General features: G+C 40.0%; 1 protein-coding gene across 2 annotated transcripts; it reads right to left on the reverse strand.

Annotated features, from left to right (window-relative positions):
* Positions 1-1,001: 1,001 nt before the first annotated feature.
* srpx (sushi-repeat containing protein X-linked) lies at positions 1,002-16,664 on the reverse strand. 2 transcript variants are annotated; one of them, XM_068704941.1, is made up of 10 exons: positions 16,544-16,663; positions 10,530-10,586; positions 8,679-8,867; positions 7,404-7,580; positions 5,663-5,789; positions 5,407-5,528; positions 4,707-4,886; positions 3,463-3,596; positions 2,317-2,438; positions 1,002-1,642 (listed from the first exon to the last, which is right to left on the reverse strand). In XM_068704941.1, exons 1-10 carry the CDS (start codon positions 16,602-16,604, stop codon positions 1,459-1,461), a joined length of 1,353 nt encoding a protein of 450 aa, XP_068561042.1. In that variant the 5' UTR covers positions 16,605-16,663; the 3' UTR covers positions 1,002-1,458. The 2 variants fall into 2 exon arrangements, with proteins under 2 accessions (XP_068561042.1, XP_068561043.1); XM_068704942.1 differs by lacking the exon at positions 10,530-10,586 and having other exon boundaries at positions 16,544-16,664.
* Positions 16,665-18,753: the final 2,089 nt, after the last annotated feature.

Genomic DNA, 18,753 nt, shown 5'->3' on the forward strand with positions numbered 1-18,753 from the left:
TAGTGTTGTCTTTGTCTTTGTGCCAGAAAAATGAAAAAATCCATCTTTTTAAGTATTTTATTCAAAGAGCCACAAAAGTATAAATGTAGTTGTTGTGGTGTGGGACATAAAATATATTTAAACTCTCTGAGAAAAAAAAAACATCCAATAAAAAAGTAGAATTTTTATCAAATCCCTCCAAAAATGAAGCAACACTACACCCAGGCCGAAATGAGGAAAATTATTTCAGACACTTGTTTTATTTCAATAACTGTGTTTATTTTTATATTCTGCAAATGTTTTTTGGTATTGGGGGTTGGACAAGTGCTTTCTGAATGACACTTGTTATCTTCCACCTGTAAATTAATGCATAACGAGGTCAGATTTCAAGGCTTTTTTTCCTGAAGAGCAGCCGTGCTTATTGAGAACATCCCAAAATGTCCACTATCTTTTTGGTGTTGCAAGAGAAAATATCTGCCAGTGAAACAAGTTTGAAAAGTCTGGAAAGAATTTACAGAAACAACCAGGGTTTCCGGTGAGTCTGTACAGATACTACATTGGCTATTTGATCTGGAAAACACAAACCAGCATTTGCATTGCTTTCAGTTTGAACACACCTTTAGAGGTACTTGTAGGCTGATTTTGTTACCTTTGAATAGAGCCAGGCCAGCATTTATGCTAAGCTAGCTGCTGGCTATAGCGTTATATTTACCCTTCAGACACGAGAGTGGTATTGATCTTCTGAATCAAACTTTTGGCAAAAAAAACAATAAGAGTATTTCTCTAAATGTTGAACGATTGCTTTAAAGACCAACAATGACGCATTTTTCTAGAAAATAGTTGTTTGGACAAGAGCAAGATTTAAAGGAGGGGTGTGTAGGAATTTGTGGAATCTAGCAGTGAGATTGCAGATTGCAAACACCTGAATTTCCTTTCACCCTTCTTCAATTTCTCTTTTGACTTGTCCTCAGGGGACCATGCATGTCTCTTGCACTCACAGTGACACACTGAAGATCACATCCTTAATGATAGACATATTTAATCAGAGCATCACTGTCCTGTATACATAAAACACACACATTATTCCAAAGAGTGTATATCATTATTAAAAGATGTGAGGTATAAATATTAGACACGGAAAGAGTGGACACGCCAGTTCATGAAGTAAAAAGACTTTTTGTACAAAATAGTAAAACATATTCTGCTTTGAAAATATTAATAATAATAAAACATACGGATACAGAAGACACAGGAATCAATATGATTGCAATGTACTGTGTGACTGATTCCATTTAGTGACCTCTTTCAGTAATGCTTCAGATCAACACACACACACACACACAAACACACACTCACACCTTCTGGAAACAGGACTGGATGAGTTCAGGTAGGCGTGTGTGACATGAGAGGATAAAACAAGGAGATCTGTCTGCTGTGACTGAGGAGGAGAAGGATCAAAGATGGCTGACAGTCCGTGTTTTATGATTGGCAGGTCTGGCCCGCTTCCTGCTGTAGCACCATCTCGTCCTTGCGGAGGGGGAAGGTGTCGATGGTGGTGAATAATTCAGCTGCTGTAATCGGGAACGGGTAGCGTTGCTTGTCCATGCCCTGCTTGTCTACCAGCACCATTTGGAAAGACCTTTGAGGGATCTGAAGCAGTAACCTAGGAAACACACATCAGCTCAGTGAGCAGCAGTGGTGGAAAGTAACTAAGTACATTTACTCAAGTAAAGACTTCTACTCCACTACATCACAGAGGTAAATATACTTTTTACTCCTCGTCTGACAGCTTAATGCTTAGCAGATTACACATTTTCATCCACTTACTGTCCAGTGAAAACCACGTATCTCCAGATGTGTTGGTGTTGAATGTTTGTGATGAACTGAAGGATGAAGTGTTCCTTTATGTGCTGAGAAAATTGTCCTACTTCTTAAGCTGAATAAACTATTTTAAAAAAGCCTCTTGGATCTGCTGGAAAATGCATCGGCACAAATGTGGTTCTCACAGGACAGCGATGCTACAAACATATGATGATTTTATAGAATATGATGCATTGCTGCAAATTAAACTCCCATCAGCATATAAATAAGTTAACATTGGCTCAACCGTTAACATCTACTGCATTAAAATGCAACGTACACATTAATGCAGCAGTATTATTAAGCCAAAAACATTTCATATATAAAACACTGACAGGGACCATTTTACTGCACAGTGAGTACTTTTATTTTATATGCTGCATTTTGCTGATAATGTGTGTGTGTGTGTGTGTGTGTGTGTGTGTGTGTGTGTGTGTGTGTGTGTGTGTGTGTGTGTGTGTGTGTGTGTGTATTTACCTGAGCTGCAAGGCCAGTGCTGGAGGGAGCAGCCTGTGTCGAATTCGGCCAATCTGTGCTGGGTAAGTCCCAACCAGCTCAATTACTGTGACGTGCCTCAGGTCCAGTCCACACTGAGCGTGCTGAGATGGAGATACAGAGAACAAACGGTACGTTTTTGCATTTTTATAGCTTTGTTATTGATTTCTATGCAGGCAAAAGAAGGATATGAACACAGAGGATATACATATAACTCTGTTAAACTGAAGTTATCATCAATAACACCAGGGCTGCAAATAACAAATATCTTCATGATTAATTTAATTACACTCAGAACTGAGTTTTAATTCTGTGCAGAACTAAAATGCAGAATAATGTATGTGCAAAGTTTGAACCTAGTACGCTGTTTTCACATTCATCTGCTGAAAAGGAGGAGTTCAAACAGCAGTTAAACATTTGGAAATGAACAATATTTGCATATTCACAGATTCTGGATTGTAAAATAAGGTAAAAGGAGTACATACAATATGAAGCACTTCTAAACAGGTAATTGAACTAATAAAAATGATAAGGAAAAGTACTTGTTTTGTCCAAACAACAGTCCAAAACCCAAAGATATACTATTACAATGGTATAAAAAAGAGAAAGGCAGCAAATCCTCACTTCTTGATCTACTTATCAATGAATCAGCTAATCAATTCTGCTCTGAATAGCACAAACAACTCCAAACCAGACAGATTCCAGGACTGATCACTCAGGTCACTTTTAACACGGCCTTGTCTTTCAGCTGATATCCCGTCTCTTTGAAAGGTCAGGTGTCTGAAGACGGAGCTAACGGTTTCCGACGAGCTGTGGACACATCCAGCCCCAGAATAAACCTTATCAAAACCGGTGTCAGTATCATTTAATCATCGCCTCGACATTTTCTGGACCCCCCCCTCACACACACACACACACACCCCTCCCCATCCTCCCTTCCTATCTATTTGTCTCTCTGCTTTGTCCCACTTACGCAGCAAAGCGAGAAGGAAAATCAAACACACTGCGGTTCTCTTAGTGAGCAGCAATATACACACAAATCACTGCAGCATTGACTTCCATCTCCTCTTCCCTCCGCCTCGGTTACCCCACATACAACTCATGGTCTCGCTGTGAGTTGTGCCTCACCTGTAAGTATGTCATCTGGTAGCGGTAATTATGATTGGCAGCAGTTGGAGCCGAGATAATGAGGAGCCGTCGTTTCTCATAGAACTGGTCCAGCAGTGCGGCAGCTGTACGCACTCCCACGTTAATGTTCATGGCTGTGATGACATTGAATGTACAATTAAGTGATATGAGAAGATGTGACGCACGGGACAAGAATACAAGATTTAATACAACACAGCAAGATGCTATTTGATTCTTTTGGTCTGTTGAGCAGATGTCATCGAAAGTAAACCTGCAACATTGAGAATAAATTACTGAAGGTTTGTTGCAACACAGTCGTTCCCATCTGCTACTTTCTCTCACATTCAATTCAATAGACAGGCGTCCAGAATTGATTATTTGAATCGATGGATGGCGCAGGTGGGCCCTTTTCTCCTCTCACATGGAACCAGTTTAGCACAGGTAACACAAAACTGTTGTGTTGACTGAAAACTAGACAGCCCAAATTGAAAATAAATGAGATTCATTCAGAGCTCGCAGAATGAGACATGGAAACTGTTGCCAGAATTGACTCACACCAAGTATCTCAATCAACATAAAATGTAGGGCAATTTTTGATTCTCTCTGTCAAACTGGGTTGTTTTTTTTGTTTACTCAGGGCCTATCTGTTATGTTCTGTTGGTGAATACTAGTCCTAAAACGATCCAATAATACAAAATGATCTCCACTAAGTCTTTTGCATTACATTCAATGGTAATAATATTTGAAATAGGAATAAGTAGCGCAATCTGGCAACACTGCATGGACAATGTCCTGTGAGTGATGCAAAGAAGGAATAAAAATGGAAAATTATTAACAAATATGTTTTAATCTCAAACAGAGCCGTAAAAATAAATAATCTAATTAATAATGTTTTGAATGAATCCTGATGCTGCAGTACTGGGAGTAATCCCTGAAGACTGCAGCCATTAATACGTATTGTCAAATGTTCTTTTGGTCACAGCAAGGATGCAGCTCCCACGAGGGAATGGGGTAAGCAGCTTGATGTAAATGTATGAAAACAAAAACTTTAGAAATGTCTTAGGTCCATAAAACAAAGTGAAACAGAAGAAAATTATGTTAATGTTGAATCATATTGCAACATTATTTCTTAACTGATTCTTTTATTGTGTGTTTTTTGTTTTGTTCATTTTTAAAAACTGCCATATTATAAATAATAAGTAATAATAGATTGTTGTGTTTGTGTGTCTATCTGCAGCACGTACCTGCACAGGTGGTGTCTGTGCCAGACCAGGTGAGTCCGTACTGACACACTCTGGCAACGCTGCCCCGAAGCTCGTAGCCACCGGTGCAAGTGAACACACACGTGGTCCCGTAGTTGTCTCCGTCACTGTCACACTTCATATAACCGTTGTCTGGGGGAAACAGTGAGCTGCAGCGGCGCACTGCACAGATAGAGAGGAGCTTGAGACACAAAAAGTCAGTAGACCTGACAGGCAGTGAGGTGGCATTAAAGTAAATAAAAAAAGACAGAGGAAGTTTGGCTTTCTCTGTGTGTACATGTCTATATATTCCAAGAAATGTAGGTATTTTGGTTGGAAGAATTTAATTTGTTTTTAGCCATGCTAAAACAGATATCAGTTAGGCTCTATTCGGGGAAATAATAGGAATTTCCATGAGAGAAAAACTAATTTATCTCCTTTTATTCTCCATATATGATGAATTGTACTATTGCCTGCAAACAATTATTCCATTTTTGCATAGAGTTGACCTGCTGTGCACTGACCAGAAGACATGTAGCTTACACTAGAAATACATTTGATATAATTAGAAGCCTCTATTTTCCCCATTTTTAGTACCAAGTTACAGAGGACTTTTTGGCAGGCTTCCTGAAAATAAGCCTATAAAATACAGTTACCGAAAATCCTCCTCCACAAAATTATCAAAAAGCTTTTATTAGCTCACCTCGCACTCTGACAGTGAAGCGACAGGATCCTTTGTTCCCCGCACGGTCAGACACAGTGTAGGACATCTTATGGAGCCCCTCTGGGAAGTCAGATTTTGAAGGTTTCCCTTTCAGGATAACACTGCAAAAGACAGGCTTTGTTTTAATCGTTCACTGTGATCTCCCTGTTCAGAGAGGGATAATAACCAACAGGAATACAACAGACTGGGTGCATTGAAGCAAAAAGCTTAAAAGGGTGGTGGAGATGAGACTGACTCTGTGAGAATGCCATCTGCAGTGTCTACACCCTCCGGTGTGTCCCAGGTCACCCTCGCTGTCAGTTTTCCTGGTTCTGCCCACTTATCCTTCAGATTAGGACACTTCATTTTTGGAGAATCCATATCTACACAGAGAGAGAAATAATTATTGATCAAACAGAGAACAAAATATTACATTTAAATGTGTATTTTACTACACAGGCCCCAAATGAAGAATAGGAAATGAGAACTATATTGGCCAGAGCAGGTAGAGTAGCAATTGACTTATTTCTTTCCTATCTTGCACTACAGTTTACAATGATTATGCTGGCAGATTTCCCACCTATATTTTCACTCATTTACAAAACAATTTGATTTTAGACAGGTTGACAAAAGCAGCTTCTTATTTCAAGCCAATTTGATAAACTGTGGCTATCTAAATAACCTTATGTGTTGGTTGAAAAAGTGGCTAGCGGCTGACTTGTTTCCAGCTGACTAATTATAAAAATGTGTGTTTTAAATATACACGTGGTGGCAATTAACATGATATAATGCTAAAAGACTGAGCTAAAGCTAACAAGTCCCAGACAAAAAGTCCCCATCCTCCCCAGTTTGTAATCCACGTAGAGACAGAAATAAAGAGAAACAGCTTAATCTGAACTATGACACAGAAAAATGTGTCATTCATTTTGTTCCAACATTACCATGTCTGGCTGCTTAGCTTATATACTTTTTTGTATTTTCAAACATTATTTGATATATTTTTTCACTGCTAACAGTAGTAGAGATGAGACTTTAAGGGTGAGGAATAACATGTGAGTTTGTCAAACATAGTGTATCTAGGGCAATGTTGTTGTTAGTCCTGTAACCTGTCATTACCTGTGGCTTGGAAGCAATGCTGGTTTGCTACTGTGGGCCAATGAGCCGGCTACGCTAACTATTGCAGCTTACATTAGAACCGATAAACACAACCATGCACATCGTTTCAACATGCAAAGAAATCCTATGCTTGACAGGCCTGCTGTTCCTTGAGCTATTATTAGACAGGTTGACCCTTTAACAAATGTTTATTATTAACAAAAAAATTACCACCTTGTCGTCGCTGCTAAAACAAAAACAGCAGCTCCCAGCACGCTGCATTCCTGTAGCTCCATTTTTCAACAAAACCCCTGTACTTTTCATTCTCCGCAAACATCAAATGTCTTATGATTAGAGAGCGCTTTCTGCTTTTTTTTGAAGTATTAGAAGTTATAACCAGAGTTAGAGTCAAAACCAGTAAAGTGAATCATTACTCTTAAGAGACTTGACTTCGCTTCACAAACAGCATTGGTATGGCTGTGATGGTTGTAGTTCAGTGTGATTGTCCACTGTTACTGAGGTCAGAAGACGATTCAGCCATTTACACCTACAGTAAGTGCCGGCCTTAAATCCCAGCTTTCCATGAGAAACCGAGTCATTTTCAGGCTCAGACTGCAGCTGCAAAAGCATGAAAAACATTTGTAATTTTATGATGATGAGAGACCATATGTTTGTTTGTGTGTCTGAGCACATGTACATGTCTTGAGGCTTGTTTTTGTTTTTTCCCAAACATCAATCACATAACCTTAAATTATGAGGAATACACTGTAGACTGCAGCTCACATTTTGCTTTAAGCAAATAATTACCTGTTACATGTGTTTTTGCGGCTCAGTGGTCTGCAGGCTCCAGTTCTCTGTGGGAGATGAAATAATGCACAAATTCACAACACACACAGTCTTACCGACACAAGTGGGGACTCCAGCACTCCACGCCTTGCTGTACTGGCACGTTGCCGTCTTCTGTCCCTTCAGACTGAATCCAGGCGAGCAGAAGAACTCACAGCGAGAGTTGAAGTAGGAGCCGTCCGAACACTTGTAGCCGCCGTTAGCCGGCATGTTCAGCTTGGGACAGCGGATCTCTGTCAGAGAAAGAGTTCAGTGGTAAAGGGCTTTGAGGTAAGGGATGATTTGCTTAGTTCAATTTGGTTCAGGTAAATGCAATACATTTAGGCTGATGCATCTATTAAATAATACCTTAACTGGCCTGTATTGGTCTTTTATTACAACTCATCAACTATCATCATTGATCTTCCTTGATTAAATCTTTTAATTACAAAAAAAGACTAGGAGAACCCCTTAACCTGAGCTGATTCTAGATCAGCAGTGATAATAGCAGTAGCAATGGTTGTTGTAGTAGTAGTAGTAGTAGTAGTAGTAGTAGTAGTGTAGTAGTGGTTGTAGTTGTAGTAGTAGTTGTAGTTGTAGTTGTAGTTGTAGTAGTAGTAGTAGTAGTAGTAGTAGTAGTAGTAGTAGTAGTTGTAGTAGTAGTAGTAGTAGTAGTAGTAGTAGTAGTAGTAGTATTGGAACAAATCTTCATTCAGTATCCTTAATAACAACAGACGTAGTAAAGGAGTCAGTAGGTTTTAAACAAAGTGCTTTTCAGATTGAGTGCACCATCCACCTTATTTAAACGATTATTGTATCCATGGCGTCTCTAGAATGGTCAAGGTTTAAACCCCCAGTGTGGCCACTCAGGGCAGCTATAAAACACTTGTGCTTTCCACAATTGTACAAACTAGCCTTTTCATGTATCATCCCACTTTATAGTAGCAGTACTGGCAGTAATTTCCCATGGAGTGATTCAGTGTGCCATGGTGTAAATACTGTTTTCAAAGAGACTTTCACACCCTGCAGAGAATAGACATCAGGTAGATGAGATTTATCCATGTAGTCATATACAAATTAGTTGTATGAACATTAACCAACTTTTTAAAATCCTGAACATCAAGTACAGGCAGTTTTAATTTAGGACAGAAAAGGACTCCCTCCCCAGATAAAGACAGTCAGATGTGGTTCAAGGCTGTAGAAAAGATTTGCAAGTGGACTGCTATCTCCACGACCAAGAATTAACTTGCTAAAAAGTGTAAGAATTACTATCAGGAATCCCAAAACCTAGTATGTAAGGTTAGGTATGTGCATGACTGTATATATTCATGTGTAGATGTCCGTTTTTTTACCTCGGCAGGCGTAGTTAGAGGACCAGTGCTTGCTGGCCATACACACCACCTCTGAGCTCTGGGACTCGTATCCCTGCTTGCAGCGGATTTTGCAACGAGTCCCCATCACGTTCCTGTAGTGCTCTCCTCTGGGTGTACGACAGCTCACGTCCCCATGTTTCACCTTAATGGGAGCACACCACGGGGTCCCTAAAAACGGAGGGAAGACAGCTGCAATGACCTTTCCTTCACAGCATCATGGCAATTATTTGCTTTTTGTTGACGGTAAATCCTTGGAGTGTGAGATTATCAGTGTTCGATAATAAGCACTTACCTGAAGACTATAAAAGCCAAGAAAGACTTCCTTTATTAGTGTGAAAATGTGAAAAAACCCTCCCATCATTTGAGTTCAGACTGATACGGAGGATTTCTTTTTACCTTATTTGCAACTTCCCATAATCCAACAGTGTCTCATGAGGCAGAGAAGATAGTCTCACTTGAGGGAAAGACATATGATGATGTGAAGAAAGCACTTAGGTTTAAAAGTTTGTGTGTGATAAAGTGAGAAACCTTCCACATAGATAGTTGTGTTGAGAGGTTAGTGCAGTTTTGATACTCATCACACTACTGATATCAGCTGTTTGTTGTGCTATCTCTGGATTTAGTCTGTCAAAAACATGACGTTTATTAGGCTGACTGCAGATGTATCAGTTTCACTCCAAAACAATAACGTCCTAATTGGAATAGTTAATTTAGGAGTTCAATACAAATGTGGCGTCTCTGTGGTAAATATAAAGACCAGTCCTTTAATACTTATGAAAACAATAGAATTTGCCTTCAACTTTGCTCCTCTCGTGGTGGACACCTCTGCCCATCTCTACAACGCTTATGCAAAAGAAATTCCTGTTGCATGCCAAGTATGAGGGGCCACAAAGTTCTTATTTCAATACAGGGAAATCAAAATCTGCAATTTATTTCCTTCTGGCTAAGGACAAGCACTCACATCAACACACATGTATGCACACACTTGGAGAGAGAACACATCAGTTTAGGCTAATTTCCAGTTGGAATAAAAATGAGTATTCATTACACAGCAAGCCTCTCTGGCTGCCTCTCTCTCTGTCTCTGTGTATGTGTGTGTGTGTGTGTGTGTGTTGGCAAAGTTTCTACAACCCTTGAGTAAGAGAAAATAATACTACATTTGAGTTTTTACACAGTTTGGTTTGGCCTGGACAACAATGTTCCGTGTCTAACTGACCCCGACTCTAAAGCTGGAAGCTACTTTGACGTAGCTGAGTCAGTTCACAAAAAAGGGTGGACTGTTGAGTTATGTCTCTTTAATGAAATAACATTAAACTAATTATAATGCTGTGTCCTTGTGTTAATTGATCAGTTGTATTTTTTCATACCTCCCTTTTGTCTCCCTGTTAAACGCTAAAATATTATTGATGACACATCTTGAACTCTTTTTAATTCCCTCAAATGTGATTTGGGGCAACTACCTACATACTGTTAGCCAGTGGGTAGTGGAAAGTGGATGTAGCAGCTCTGTTTCTGATCTTACAACGCTGCTGAGGATGCAAGCTAACAATCCTCTAGCTTCATATTGTGCTGTATTTGCTATGCCAATCAAATTTGAAGGATTTTACCTAAATCCCTCTGGCTCTAAACCCCACCAATATAGTCTGTATCACTCTGAAACATCTAGATATTAGATAATGACGCTAAATGACGTTTCAGTGGATCTTTATTCATAACAATTCAGGAAACCATATTTACTCTGATCTCAAAATAAGCAGTCCCTAAATTGAAATGTGAGTCACATTTCAGAATGAATGGGTATTGGCCGTATCCAACTGAGCAGGTAGTCACCTTTATATCTACGAGAATACCAGTCCTCATCGTCTCCATATGCGTACTGTCCTGATCCTGGGGATGGAAGAAAAGAAGAAAAAAGCAACTAATACAATGACAAGAGTTGCATCCAAGATGTTAAGCAATGTTTGAAAGCATTGTCCTGGGCTGACCTCTTTGCAACTTTGCCTCTTTTTTCATTGCAAACAGCACAAGAACAGGCTTAAAAATATTGCTTAACTTTTCATCTGAACCAGACTCTAGGGGGGATCTGGATCTTTTGGACAGACCACATGCACACGGAATGAATCACAAAAGATCCTCTTTTTTCCAGCTGGTTTGGAAAAATGAATCTGTTTAACACACATTCATTATTCTCAATCTAGTATTGTTTTTTATTTTGCTTCTTCTTCTTTTACTGTGGCTATTGCATTTGTTAAAAATGGAGGGAGTGAAACTATTTTGAAACTTCTTGTTCCAAAACAGCTCCCATAGATCACACTTACCATTTTAAGTAAACTGCAACAGTGAGCAGATCACTCAGACAGAGAAAATACATTGCAACTTGCAAATTGTATAAAATAGCAGCATTCAAGGAGAACTGAAATATTTGTCAGTGGTGGCTGCAGAGCTGGTGGAGAACACACTTGAGTGATAGGCCTAAAAGACAAGTGTGAGGGGAATTGTGATGAGCAAGCAGGATTATTTGAGGAAAGAGGATGAAGGGATGGGGTCAGGAAGCAGTAAAAACAGAGAGGAAAGAGGAAATGTTTGAGGAAGGGGTTAAAGTAGGGGGAAGGGTGTTCAACCTTGGCCCCGGGATGTTATGAACCCCAGTGTGAATGTGTCCTCTGTTCAGGATCTTCAAGAGAGGAGTGTTCAAGCCTCCTTCAGCTTCATATACCAGCCGCATGTTGGGGATTGAACCTGATACTGAGAGCACATCTCACGTCCCCTTCCCTCCATTCCTCACCATGGCTTTTCTGCCACTTTAATAAAAGCTGTCTGGACCAAAATCCCGCAAGCCATCTAATACAAACACACACAGACACACAGACACACACACACACACACACACACACACACACACACACACACACACACACACACACATACAGGTTTTGAGGTTTTAGCAGTCAGCTCACACAGCATGGATTGTACGGAGCAAACCCACATACTGAGTGAATCACATCTAGCTGTCTAATGGGAAAACTTCAATGTCTGCTTCTTAATGGAGGGTGGAAGGGAGGCAGAGAAGGTATGGAAAATTAATTACAGGTGTGTGTGTGTGTGTGTGTGTGTGTGTGTGTGTGTGTGTGTGTGTGTGTGTGTGTGCGCGCGTGTGTGTGTGTGTGTGTGTGTGTGTGTGTGTGTGTGTGTGTGTGTGTATGTGTGTATGTGTGTTTGTGTCTCCTTCAAAGTGAACAATAGTTTGGGCTACATGGGCCAGAAAAATGAAGAGTTCTGTGACAACTTGCAGCTATTCCATGCAAACAAGAAGTGACACCACAGTCAATAGCAGCTACTTGTCTGTGATTGGCTGATAGGTGTTACCACAAACAATGATTTACTTGGTCTCTTTTCTTCAGACGCAAATCACCTTATGAAGCTAAGTTACAATCCTTAAGATTTTCATGAAACTGTTGATACTATTAACGTTGTTTTTTTCCTGCAATAACCATTAATGTATTTAGTGGCGGAGTCCACCATTCCTGCTCTGGATTGAAGTTGCCTTCACATGCATGGGGGTTCACAGAAAACGATGCATGCATGTTATCCTCGTATTTTTATCTCATGGATATCATCCTTGTTCACTCTCTTAACACCGTGTTAGAGCTGTGTAAAGTAACTGCTAATGCAAAGCTAATATTTTCTCCTGCTGCTTCACATTAAAAGCATGCAACTGACGGGATGGCTTTTATTGTGAAGCAGTCCCAGGAAACGTGGTTTATTTGTCACTGTGGCCCAAAGTGCGACCAGTTTTTGAAATATGTGTTTACAAAACATTTTTCTTTTCAGCAGATAATTATAATTTTTTTGAAAGGTTGTACACGGGAATCATAGCAGCAGACAAATATCTGCAATGTAAAGATATAGTGGAGAAATGTCTACCTGAGCAGTGAATACCTCTCTGTGTGTCGAATGTTGTGCTTTGTTGACATAGCCGGGCCGGCCAGGAATGCATTTCAGTGTATGTTAGTCTCTCTGTGGCGCCCCACTAGCTAATGGAAACCACTCTACACTGTGGTTACAGCCAATAACGCCATGGCTGTCATCAAAGAACCAAGACTGAAACCTTAAGGATTATAACTTTAACTCACTTACAGTGGGGTCAGTGCCAGAAAAGTTCTACACACGCCAACCTGCACCACCATACCAACATCAGAACACCGTAGCATCAGCAGACGAAACATATTGAAACTGTTGTAGCCTTCTACAGGAACACAAAGTAAAAGATGCTGCAGTTTTAAATACTAGCACCACCTGCAGGCAACCAGTGTCACAGCATTGTTTCTTCCACTTGTGTGTTTTACTTTTTAATGCTTATGCCACATGTTAGCTACAGTATATTTCTATCTGAAGACAAACATAACAACCACATAACTGTCACTGTCATTCATAATTTTTAACCGCCCTGTAATAACAATTTGACTTAACCAGTATAACCTCATAGATTCGAATCCACATCCACAGCAAACACTAAACAAGTAAAACACAAATCTACAAAGACTAAGACAGAGATACAGTAACCCACATTACAGTAGACACCTTTACGGCGTTAGAGAACAATTAGTCATTTTTATCCAGTATATTATTCATATTTACAGTATGTCCATTGGGAACTTGTAGTCTGTCCTGTTATGTCATTTCAGTTCAGCCAAATCCAGTACTTGGATGCAGAAAAAAAACAAAGGCAAGAGGATGAGATATAGAATCCATGATAACTAAATCCCAGGAGTATTTAAAAAGTATCTCTTTTACTGGGAAAGAAAAGGGCCCTAAACTCCATTTTAAATATCTTATAATAAAATGATTGTGCCACACTAGCCTCCAGCGGATATCAAATAGAACAGAAATACAATTCAACTTGTGTTGCAAGAGCCTTTGACCTTTACTGCAGCACTTGTGCTGTAGATATGCCATGACCTAGATGACAGACAATTCAACTGGCTGCAGAACACCAAAATGCTAACTTTCAAACTTTCTTTTTTTTAATCTACTGAACAAGAAATATGTAAACAATAGCAGAATAACGTGCAAGACAGAACGCAGTCCTTGTTTATTGTTAGTCGTCCTGAACTGTTTCTTTTGGACTTCTTCCTTCTCCAACATAACCAAGATGACAAGGGCCATAGGAGGACACTCAGAGCAGAGTGAACTGTGTAAATGTGCTTGGTTAAACAAAAACTCAAGCCTTTTGTTTCATGTGAGGTCATCGCTGTGAAAAAGTCTATGATATATATCCTGCAGAGTGAAGAGAAAGAGACACTCAAGGAAAGAGCCTGGTTAGTCGTTGTTGATAAAAGCACTCCAGATTCTAACAAGTCCAACAAAAGAAAATGAGATCTGATGACAAGGTGGGATCAGCTGCCAGCATCACATTCCTGTTCATCTACTTCAAATTAGGTCTTAGCCAGAAAGATGTCAAAATGTTAGATGTCAAAATGTTAATTGTGTAGGAAGCATAGAAGCTCATCTTCCTGACAAACCTCTGGGAGCTTTAAATTACAGAGCCCGATAGCCCAATTAGCTTTTTTTTCTGCGGCTCTGTAATACAAACTGTCGTTATGTGGAAGCTCATTCCCTGTAAGTAGCTACAGGCTAACACAGCTGAAGAGAGCAGAAAATAAAATGGGAAGTCATTTGGTTATCGCTTAATTCAACGGTATGCAACTACAGAGTTACATAATTCCTTTTGGAGCACTAATAAGTTCTGTCCCATTTAAACTGTATACCAACACCTCCGCTGCTGGTTTCTTAAACACATCAGCAGTTTCTGACCCTGAGGAACCAGCCATTAACACTTTACAGTGAGGTATACTGTACAATAGTTGCTAAGTAGTTACAGTAATGGCTCACAGATCGCCACTGTATATGTTGAAATCATAACTGATGTTTCATTTCAACAATATTTATAAATAAAAGTGTTTTGCATACTTATGCATGAGCATAAGGCTCAGTAACTACTTGCGTAGGATGAAGCGCTACATAACCTGAGAGGCACAAAAATGAATAATAGGGGTTAGCAGCAGAGTTAATTGGGAATGAATTATTTAGAAAGCGTTCAGTATGCAGATTCACAGTTAGAAACTCATCATAGCACGCTGCTCAATTAATATGCCATTTATCCGTCTGCTCCTAAAGCTGCTCTAATCAATATATTTGCATTAACAATGGATCAAGTGAGTGTGTGTAATGTGAAAGGGTTCGCCTGTGACAAATCCACAGTGAATTATCAGCTGACTCTGCAGTTCCCAGAGCTAAAAGAGTTAACATTGGGCCTTTCATATGTGCAAACACGACTTCAAATGAAGAATTGTTGCTTGTGATGGATGTGTAGCATGTGTGTAACAGTCTTTCTTTCTGGCAAAGACACAGCTAAACTTATTAGAGTGACTGTTCTCCAGTGTGGAGGATGTATCTTCCCCAGACTCACATCAGCACAAGAATCGTCGTGGAAAATGTGAATCAGGCTTTTATGACTACTTGCTTAAGAGGTTTTTTTTAACTGTAAGAAGCGATGTAGAACACATGGCCTAGGCTTAAAGATTTCCATTTCCAAAAAAAAAAGAGCCCAAAAGGTGCAAAAGGAGTCCTTCTGAGGCATGCACGCGCACACTCAACAACTCAACTGGTTAATTGACCACCAGAACAAACACAAACACACCCCTGTAAAATAAACTCCTCATAAAAACACACACACACACACACACACACACACACACACAAAGTACAGACCAGAGTCTCTACTGCTCGACAAGCAGTTTTTAGTCTGTCAGTGTAAATCTGCTCTGCAGCTTGTGTTCATGTTTCAGCCTGTATGATCATACAGCAGCCACTTTCCAACCATTTACAGGCACAGTGCCACTGTGAACACACACACACACACACACACACACACACACACACACACACACACACAATACTCCATCCACACTTAAGCTTTGAAGTCATTTCAGCTCCTCACTGCAGGCTACAGGCCCAGCTCTCTCCCATCTATCTGAATAGTCTGTGTGTTCTTATGTTGTATGCTTTTCCTCAGTGTGAGGCTACAACAGTCTTTCCTTTCAACTAACATTAATAAATGAATCATCTTGTCGATAAAAGCTGAGAAAATGTCCATCACAAAATAACGTCCTCATATGTCTTGTTTTATCCACCCAACAGTCCAAACCTCAAAGATTCTACACTTACAATGATAGAAGATACAGCTAAAACAGGAAACGCTCACAATAGAGAAGCAGAGACCAGATACTATTTGGGATTTTTGCTTGGAAAAAAATGTCTCAGACGATTAACTGATTACAAAAAATAACTGCTGATTAATTTAATGATTAATCGATCGACTAATTCATCAGTAAAATACTGATAATACTTAAAAGATGTAAAGCTCCTTTGCAGTGGTTTAATCCAAAGAGTTGATGAATAGGTCGTTCTTTGTATAGCAGTAAAAGAGAGGGCGAAACATTTAACTTACACTACAGCTGCAGGACGTTCATTAGGACCACAGACTGAGCTCTGTGCAGAGAAACGTCCCCCAGATGCACACTGCACTCCCCCCGCTGTCCACCCCCTCCACGTAAACACCACCGCGGTTCACCCAAAACCAGCGGTGAGGATAAGCTTCAAATTAATGCAAAAAAAAAAGGGATACAAAAATATTCACCCAATACACAGAGTTTGATTTAAGTTCAGCCTCAAATCAGTGATGTCCCATTCTTTCTCACCAGGCAGTCTAAAAACGGGTCGATTATTTCCTGCATGGTTCATAACGTCCAGGAGGTGAATGAGGGTCTTTGTCAGTTCCTTACCTTCATAAGCGGAGCAGAAGCACAGCTGGACGAACAGGAGCACCAGCGGCCACACGTCCATGTCGAGACGCGGGACTCTTCAACGTGTGAAGAGGGAGCTCGCAGGAAAACTTCCAGCGCATTCCTGCTTCCCAAAGGCCCGCCTCTTGCTCCAGATCCAGAAACAAGGGAGGATTCTCCAAATACAGTCAGGCCCGGTGACCGGCGTGAGGCGGGTCAGAGAGACGAGGCTGTGCCAACAACCCCTGTAGGTAAACTGTGACATGGACACATCTACTAGAATAAGTCAACCCAGTTCTCCTTTTAAAACTACTCTTACACTCTTTAGTGTATATTCAATTAGTTACATACAGTAAGTAACATTTTGAGGTACTTATACTCAGTTGTGGAAGAAGTATTTAGATCCTTTAGTTAAAAGTAGAAATACCGTCATTTAAAAATACTACATTACAAGCAAGTCCTGAAATATTGATCAAAATTAGAGTAACAGAAGTTTGTGGAGTGTGGATATGAATGTGGAGAGACATTTTGTATTCTACTGGGTAGATTAGTAGGCCCACTGCATCATATATAAGCATATCATGTCTTTTTTATGTAAAAAGTAACTTGTTACTATAAGTGTCAGATAAATGCAGTGGACTAAAATGTACAATAGATCCTTAAAATTCAGTGGAGTAGAAGTAGCCTACAAAGTAGCAGAGTGAGAAAATACATAAGAAATGTTACAAATTAAACCAGTGGTTCACAACCTGAGGGCCGGGACCCCATAATGAATATGACCTCAGGTTGTGGGGTCATGAAATTATGAACTGCATAGGAGAGAATAACTAATTATGTTACAAAAATACCTATTTTGTAAAGGGTCATGGAGTTTCATGAGAAATCTTTTTTGATCAGGAGAGCACATGTAAATACATGGAAAGATACATTACATGGTCCTTCCTGCACATCACTTCATCTAGTAGATCTCTCTCTCTCTCTCTCTCTCTCTCTCTCTCTCTCTCTCTCTCTCTCTCTCTCTCTCTCTTTCTCTTTCTCACACACACACACACACACACACACACACACACACACACACACACACATACACACACACACCTATAAAGCGCAGCAATAACACAGTGGAAAGATTTTCCAGTTTCAAACAAGGATAGAAGTTTACTGCCTGTTTCACTGTTTGCTAATGATGTGAACATTTTATGGGAAGTTGGATCCAAGTTGTTTCCTATAGCAACAATGAAATGTTCCATAGTAACCTTAGTGTAATACAGGGGTCTTCAATGTTTTTCAGGCCAAGGACCCCCAAACTGATAGAGAGATGGAGCAGGGACCCCGTACTATATATAATATATATATATTATATATATAATATATATATTATATAAAATTGTGTTTTATATTAAACTGGGCCTAGTGCCATGTATAAACATACCTGTTATCTTGGATACAATACTGAACTATTAAAATAATGGACAGATTCATGGTTTTTGGTCGAGTTACAAAACGATCCATTTTCATACACTTGGCATAATCATATAATGGCTGTTGTTGATAGGAGCTGCAGTGTTTTAGCCAGGAATGTCTTGCAAAAATTATTGCACAAGGATTCGTGGGTGAAGTAAATGTCGTTGTTTTAAATTTTTTTTTAGAACGGTATTTTCTCTTCAAATAATATTGCATTGTGCGTCCTTGTGTCTGGGATCTTAGCTGGGGACTGAATAGGCTCTCGTTCAATCACGGGGAACCTGACAGAGCCAGCATGTAACATGCGGCCTCGTGATTGGCACAGCAGCGATAGGGGCAGGTAGAGATAACATCTTCTGCCTCCATTTATCCATTCGTTGGATTCATGTCAATGTGTATTTAAAGACATTTAAATTTGTGGAAAAATCAACCAAACATTTTGCGGACCCCTTGCAGTACCTCCGCGGACCCCCTAGGCGTCGCGGACCCCCTAGGCGTCGCGGACCCCCTGTTGAAGACCTCTGGTGTAATCGATTCTGTCTTGACATTTGCACGGCAGTCTTCTACACCTGATTATCATTCTGTGTCATACACAAACACACACAGCAGGAGGGCGGGGTGAAAGTAGGAGCTGTTGAAAGACTGATCAGGGTTTAATTTGCACATGGTTTGGTTGTAGACCCTGTCTGGAGTGCGAGTCCACACATGAAGGTGTTCTTTGTCTCGTCAGGAAACAGGAAGGGGAG

This window comes from Cebidichthys violaceus, unplaced genomic scaffold (assembly GCF_023349555.1).
Source record: "Cebidichthys violaceus isolate CVI_PGR_0920_01 unplaced genomic scaffold, fCebVio1.0.p SCAF_11, whole genome shotgun sequence".
NCBI classification, from domain to species: Eukaryota; Metazoa; Chordata; class Actinopteri; order Perciformes; family Stichaeidae; genus Cebidichthys; species Cebidichthys violaceus.